General features: G+C 56.1%; 1 protein-coding gene across 1 annotated transcript in view; it reads right to left on the bottom strand.

The window, feature by feature from the left end:
• Nucleotides 1–133: 133 nt before the first annotated feature.
• TRAF7 (TNF receptor-associated factor 7, E3 ubiquitin protein ligase) overlaps nt 134–7,137 on the bottom strand; it is a 19,983-nt gene continuing 12,979 nt past the window's right edge. Inside the window, exons 11-20 of the mRNA XM_010187548.1 lie at nt 6,318–6,366; nt 5,695–5,822; nt 4,557–4,639; nt 4,108–4,147; nt 3,576–3,692; nt 2,362–2,484; nt 1,493–1,612; nt 1,192–1,323; nt 881–1,000; nt 134–148 (exon numbers count right to left, since the gene is read on the bottom strand). Of these exons, the coding sequence (XP_010185850.1) occupies nt 134–148; nt 881–1,000; nt 1,192–1,323; nt 1,493–1,612; nt 2,362–2,484; nt 3,576–3,692; nt 4,108–4,147; nt 4,557–4,639; nt 5,695–5,822; nt 6,318–6,366 (927 nt within the window). The remainder of the gene's footprint in view (nt 149–880; nt 1,001–1,191; nt 1,324–1,492; nt 1,613–2,361; nt 2,485–3,575; nt 3,693–4,107; nt 4,148–4,556; nt 4,640–5,694; nt 5,823–6,317; nt 6,367–7,137) is intronic.

Below are 7,137 nucleotides of genomic sequence, written 5' to 3'. Positions count from 1 at the left end.
CAGCGGGCAGTGGTCGGTGCGGAGAGAGGAGCTGCAGCAGTTATTTGTAGTGGTGTTGGCTTGTCACCCAGCAGGCCGACGGAGGGGAGGAGGTTTTGGTCTTTCAGTGTGCAGGACCGGTGTGGCACTCTCGCTAGCACGTCCAGACCTGTGGGGGAGAGACAACAGGAACCCATGGCAGTGATCGCTCAGCGGCTGCGTGGGCTCCTCGTCATCCTCTCGTGGAGCTTCCCTTTGGGCTTTCAGCATCCACAACCTCCCACCCGTTGGGAATCACAGTATCACAGAATCGCTCGGTTGGAAAAGCCCTCTGAGATCACCATGTCCAACCGCTCCTGTCTACCCCCTAAACCATATCCCTAAGTACCTCATCTACCTGCTCTTTAAACACATCCAGGGATGGTGACTCCACCACCTCCCTGGGCAGCCTGTTCCAGCTTCTGACGACCCTCTCAGTAAAGAACTTCCTCCTTATCTCTAACCTGAACCTCCCTTGGCACAGCTTGGTGCCGTTTCCCCTTGTTCTATCCCCATCACCTGGGAGAAGAGCCCAGCACCCACCTCTCTCCAAGCTCCCTTGAGGCAGTTGTAGGTGGTGATGAGGTCTCCCCTCAGCCTTCTCTTCTCCAGGCTAAACAAGCCCAGTTCCCTCAGCCGCTCCTCCTCAGGCTTGTTCTCCAGAGCCCTCCCCATCCTTGTGGCTCTTCTCTGAACACGCTCCAGAATCTCAACATCCTTCTTCTAGTGAGGGGCCCAGAACTGAACACAGTAGCAAAAATCGTCCCCTTCTTTGTTTAAAGATGGCTCCTAACTCATTGAATGCCCCAATTCCAGTAGTGGAAGCGACCAAACCATCAAAGAGAAGCCTGAGGAAACCAACCTTTACAGTGCTGTCCACGGCGCCCGAGAAGAGGCGGCCTCTGGAGACGGCGAGGGCAGTGACGCTGCCCTGGTGTCGCAGCAGCGTCTGGGTACAGATCATGTTGTCCATGCTCCACACCTACGGGCACACAGGAGGCGTGAGCCAAGAGAGCACCGGGAGGGACGGGGGGTGCTACATGCCAGGTGACAAATTAAACACGAGGAGACGTGGCGTGCAGCGATGATGTCCCCCCTGTCCTCCCTTTCCCTCAAGGCTGTCCCTTCTTTAAGGACAGTGCCAAACGCAGCTGCACAGCCCTGCATACGCACCCTGAGGGACCGGTCATACGACGCGCTGAAGACTTTGGTTTGATCCGGCGTGGAGATGACAGCCAGGGCGTAGACCGTACCCACGTGCCCGGTCAGCGTGCGGACCTGTTCCTTTGTCTCTATATCCCAGACCTGCGGGAGGAGAGCAGGGCTCGGAGATGGCACTGGGCTGCAGGCCACCCACTTCTCCTTCGAGAGGTGTTTCCACCTCTGGGGGTGCCATAAAAGCAGAGCCAGGCCCCCATCTCTTGTCCCTTTCCCCCACCCTCAAGCCAACAAGCACATCAAAGCCAGCCCTTACGTGGATGAGGTTCTCGTAGGTGCCACACACGATGTGGTGGTTTGTCACAGCGATGGAGTAGACGCTGCCTCCTGACGTCTGCAGCACGTGGACACACTCCAGGTTGCGGATGTCCCAGATCTGAAAGAGACGGCGGAGCAGAGGCAGGGTGAGACCCATGCAGGGTCCCTGCTCCAGGAGGGAGCTCCCTTGAAGCTCTTCTCCATGCACAGAACCAGTCTGGCTCCACTTGTGCCCAGCTCACATCTTTACAGACAAATCTGTCTGGCTGGGAACATTCATCACCGCTGAGCAAAGTCCTGCTGTCTTATTTAGCTGCCCAGCTTGAGACATCCAGGCTGAAAAAGCTGGGGAGACTGCGCACACCTGAGCACACACAACCCAGTCCTCCACAGCACCAAGAACCGACGCAGACAAATTAACAAGGATTTATTAGCAGTGAGGAGCTCAACTTCCAGTTCCCTTGTGTCACCCAGGTGAACTGTTCATCAAAGCCTGAGCCGCAACAGACGAGGGCATTTCAGAAACCACACACAGATTTATGGTGGCTCCGCAGCCAGACAGTGACCTTCCCCTCTTATCAGCAGGACTGTCTGCACAGATAACGCTGCGGCAGCTGTGGAGGCAGCGTGAGACACCGTGGCTGTGAGGCTGCGTTTTATCTTAGCGGCCAAGGACCAGGCAGGGCCCAGCCTTTGCGCCTGCAGAGGTGCAGTCGGCGCAGTAAAATCTAGCGTGGCAGCAACGCGGCTGCAGTGCTCTCAACCCCAGCAGCTGCCTCTTGTCCTGCTCTGCCAACCCAAATACTGATACGTGGAGACAAGGGGAGAGCCCGTGGCTTGCAGCTGCCACGAGTCTCGGGGTCCCACCTTGATTGTTTGGTAAGATCCGCTGTAGAGATAGTTTTGAGAAGCCACCAGCGCTCGCACCCAGTGATTGAGACCTGTCAGCTCCTTCTTCAGCTTGAGCTCGGTACCTACAATATCCCAGACCTGCATAGAGCACACACAGACGGACACGCAGACACGGAGGAGTCAGTGGGACCGGGCAGTGATGACCCAGCCCTGCCCAGGCAGCACCAGGTCCCACCAGCTCAAAGGGGAACCTCGTGCTGGGTCTCCTGCCCGCTGGGAACCACCTGAACCCGCTGACTTCCAGATAAAACACACAATAACTCTGCTGTGTAAGCATCTCCCCCGAGGGCCTGGGAGAGCTGGTTTGGAGCCTGTGTTATCACTGGTACAGACCCTTCCCTAGCAGAGCCCTGGGCGTGGAAAACCTGAACCAAATCCATGGTAAAGGACGGCTCTGGACTTCCACTTCCAGCCCCAGGAAACTCCATTCCCACGGCTCCTGGGATTGACAGATCTCACCCCGCGGCTCCAAGCAGCCTGCTCGGCTCATCTGGCAGAAAGTGGCTGGGGACAACAAAACCAAAAGGCCCGAAGATCTCCTTCTGCTCAGCGCGGTCTCGTTGCTCCTCCAGAGCGCTCTCCAGGGAACTGAGCCACTCCAGGCCCCCGATAAAGAAAAGAGCATGCGCCTCCTTACAGATGGACGGGCCCGTAAGCCGTCTCACCAGGAGCTGGAAGCAGAACCAAGGGAATCTTGCCAAGGCTTTAAAGGGCAACTTGCAAAGCTGTTCCCTGATTTCTGCACGCTTTAGGTACAGAATGCAGATTCGAGATCTTTTGGAGGGGGTTTCCAAACAGGCAGCCTGCATCCCCAGCCAATTCTGGACCCCAGTCCCAATTCCCAGTGGTCTGAGCAGGTCCAAGGGGGCCCAAGGAACCGGGGAACTGCCAAGATACTCCACTTGCAGCCTCGGGTTTAGCATCAGAAGAAACAGAAGCGTTTCCTCAGCCAGGTCCCAGAACATCTCTGACTTCAGCACAGAGCACGGGCTAAACCACTGCAGCGCTGGCTGCTCTGTGCAGCTGGGCTTCAATGTGTGGCTCAGGAGAGCGCAGTAACAAGGTCACCTACAGACCCAATTGCACTTTCTTCCTGTTTGGACACTGCTGCCTGACAGTTCGTACCATCAGTCCCCAGCCAGACCAAGAGGGGCCCCTGAGAGCTCTACCTTGATGGCTTTGAGCGAGCCGCTGAACAGCATGTTGTGCGAGGAGACCAAAGTGCAAACGGGATTGTCATGCGCTCGGATCGTGTTCACTTTCTGCAGGTTTTGAATATCCCAGACCTGCAGAGGAGAAGGAGAGCACCCGTGAGGGGCAGGGGCAGAGGCAGGGACAGGGGCAGGCCCCTTCTGCTGAAGCCTTTCCTCTTTGCCTCTGGAGGCAGGCCATCACACACAGGGGAAATAGGCAGGGTACGAGCCACTGTCCTGGTCTGATCAGGACTGAGCACCCTGCATCAGCTCAGAGCACCCCATAGGAGTGGGGAGCAGGAAATCTAGGAAGCCCCCAAATTCAGCCCACGAGTAACCTGGCTGAAGGCAGTGGATAAAGCACGCAGGGGTTATCAGTCTTACACCACCAGCAGCTGCAGAGCCTTATAGATAAAAGGATGCAGGTCCCTGCTCTGGCAGAGCCTGGGGCTGGGCTGCAGGGCTCACATCCCAACCGTGTTTCAGAGCGGGGGTCCTGGGTACTCACAATAATGGTGCAGTCAGCAGAGCCGCTGTACAGCTTGTTCCTGTAAAGTCACCACAAAACAAAGGGAGGTCAGCGAAGGGGAGCAACAAGTGCAGGGCTCCAGCCCGTTCCCAGCACTGTGCTGGGCGAGGAGCTGCCGTCCCACAGCCGCGCTGGGCCAAGGCCGAATGCAGCAACCCCAGGAACGGGAGCCCAGGTCTTGTGGGGAAGCCAGACTGGGCTGGCACTTTGAGCAGGACGCCAGGCACCCCTCTGGTCACCAGGGAAAGGAGCCAGGACAGCAGGGGGGGCAGACAGATACATGCTTTGTCCATTTTTAAAAGGCAGAGAGGCAAGATGTGTCTCTCGTGCAATCGTGGCATGTGCAGGACTGAGTTATAAGGGCACACTTGGGAGCCCCAGTGCTTCACCCCCTCTCTCCCCAGAGGCAGGGTTCCCTCTTCACTCACCCCTGGATGCAGAGAGCCAGTACAATTCCATCGTGACCTTCCAAGGTCTTTTGGCACTTGTATGTGGTACAGGTATCCCACACCTAACAGGAAACACAAGTCAGCAGAGGGTTACAGGCGGGCAGACGGAGCAGCTGGGGACCCGGGCAGGATGTCACAGCGCCACAAAAGCACCGAAACGAGGAAACAGGCCGTCACCTGGGCACCTGCCTTCCGGGCAGAGAGAAGCTTGTCTAGGAGAGGAAATGCACTGCCAAGGGTCAGGTTGAAGTTAGAGAGGCACTGGCCAGCAGCGCACATCAGCCCTGTCCTGCTCTGCCTTGCACAGCCCAGGCCAACACAACACAACCAGAGAAGCAGCTCTCGGGCTCCTGCTTTAGCAACTCACAGCCTGTCCTAGGGTTTCAGTGGCACAGCACAGCCTCCTCTGCCATCACAAGAGCACACACCGCTCTCTGTATTGAGGGGACATGGGAATGTGGTGCCCAGAGCAGCCAGGACAGGGGGCAAAGCTGTTTTCTTTCAATAAAGCACAGCAATGTCCATTTTCTTCCATGTGGCTCTTGCTGTTGCTCAAAGAAACTCAAGCAAAGCTCTGCTCCTGGCAGGGATGGTCGTGCTGGCTCCCCAGCCCGGCCAGCAGCCACCAGCAGCCAATGTGGTGACATTGGGAACTGCTGGTTAGGTTGCACTGGAGCAGCGCTGTCAGTTTGAGTTACTGCAAACAGGACTAAGAAAAACAAACATGCCATAAACTGGAAAAAGGACACATTTGATCGGGGGAAAGATGTGGGTTTTTTTCCAAGATGACTTTTTATAACAAGGGAAAACAAAATGAGAGGCTGAAATAGGCTGGAATGCCCTCAACACCATATAAAGCAAAACCAGTAGCAGCAGGAATGAGATTTTTAAATCAGGGCTTTGCAAAAACCACTATTTATCTCTCAGTTTCACTGTCACATAGCGTCTGCTTGCAGAGAATTTTGCCCAACTGGAACTGCAAAGAATCATTTAAGATTCTTTGGGAGAAACTTTGGGAAGTGCCATCCCCCCGCCCCACAAACCGCAGCCCAGCTTCTGTCCCGCCTGGAGCACCTTTACAAATGCAGGAGATAACACAGAGGAGGCAAGCTCTTACCTTAATGGTTTTGTCTGAGGAGCCACTGAAGAGTAAATCTCCTATGGAGTAAACGCACAAACACCAGACAGGGCCCTGGTGTCCCACGAAGGTCCCCTTGCACTTGAAGATCTGCTGAGGGTCATAGGCTGCAGGAACAAGAGGGCAGGTGAGAGGTGGGAGAGTGGTGCTGGGCCACGTCAGGGTGAGTCTGGGGGAGACAGAGCCCCCTGCACTGGTCCCACAGGTCCTCCTTGCACTGGACACCATTGCAGGCCAGAAGGGACCATGAGGCCCTCGCAGTGTGGCTGGGGGCTCTCATGTCCCACCCTTACAGACTTTGCATTGCTTTGAGCCCCAGGAGTCATCTCGCTGCTGCAACCCCCGGGCTGCACCTCGTAGGGCAGAGACGCAGAGTCCACTTGACATCTCCCCCTGCAGCTCTGAACCCTGCAGCGCCCCGAGCTCCCCTGCAGCCACTGCTTCTGGCCCACTGTCCCACCAGTGTTTTCCTCCTACAGCAGCGGTGATCCTTTGAACAAATCACTGCTGCACCCAGAGACAGCTGTGAACACGCCTAGGAGGGCTCAATGGGCCATCCCCCCAGACCCAGCCTGAGAGGATGAAAAGCCCATCGTACTCACATCCAAGGATGCCCATGTTGAGCCGAGCGTTAATGTGGGAGAGTTCATCCTGAAAACAGAAGAAGCTGCATGAGCTGCAGAGCCATCAAGATCAGTCTGGGCACAGCTTGAGGGCTGTTCCCCTCCACTGCTAAAACCTCTCTTGCTTTTGGACAGCTCTTGACTCCCCGTGTAGGCTCTCCCAGAGCAGCTGACCCAGTCTCTGATCGCAGGTTTGCTCTAGGCCTGCACACATAGATCCCTCTGTCACCTCCCTCCAGAGACCACGGGGCTCTGACAGCATCTCAGACCTGCACGAAACTCCTCAGTATTCAGGCAGGCATGGAAATACCTTTCAGAATGAACTGTCCTTGCTTTGCCATTCGCCAGACTGCTAAAAATAATCAATTTGGCTATGGAGACTGCTTGCTCAGCTGGGCTCTTGTAGCCCACCTTGCTGGGGAAGAATTGGAAGGGCTCTCTGTAGTCTCCTCCATGGCCTGGTCCCTACTGCATCCACAGGGACTCCCTTAGGTAAACCAGGGCAAACCCCTCCTGACCAGTACACCCAGTGGGATGCGGTCTGCCTGAACTGGGAGGAATGTCTATCTAACAGCAGTGCTTGAACAATGTCCAGAATCAAGAGCCAGCTTTCACTCCCAGCTTGTTTGCAGGGATCTGCTTCTCTTCCTGCGTGCTCTGCAGGCAGGGAGAAGGGCATGCAGTCCCTGGATAGTACAAAAGCTACAGGAGTGCCCAGGCTTTGGAGCAGAGGGCTCTCCCCTTGCTGCAGGGGTCCTTTCCTCTGATAATGCATTTCAAGAGCAGCAACAGGCTGAGA

The sequence above is a fragment of the Mesitornis unicolor genome, unplaced genomic scaffold (assembly GCF_000695765.1).
Source record: "Mesitornis unicolor isolate BGI_N332 unplaced genomic scaffold, ASM69576v1 scaffold38400, whole genome shotgun sequence".
In the NCBI taxonomy this organism is placed as follows: Eukaryota; Metazoa; Chordata; class Aves; order Mesitornithiformes; family Mesitornithidae; genus Mesitornis; species Mesitornis unicolor.
This window is presented reverse-complemented; position numbering and strand designations above follow the sequence as displayed.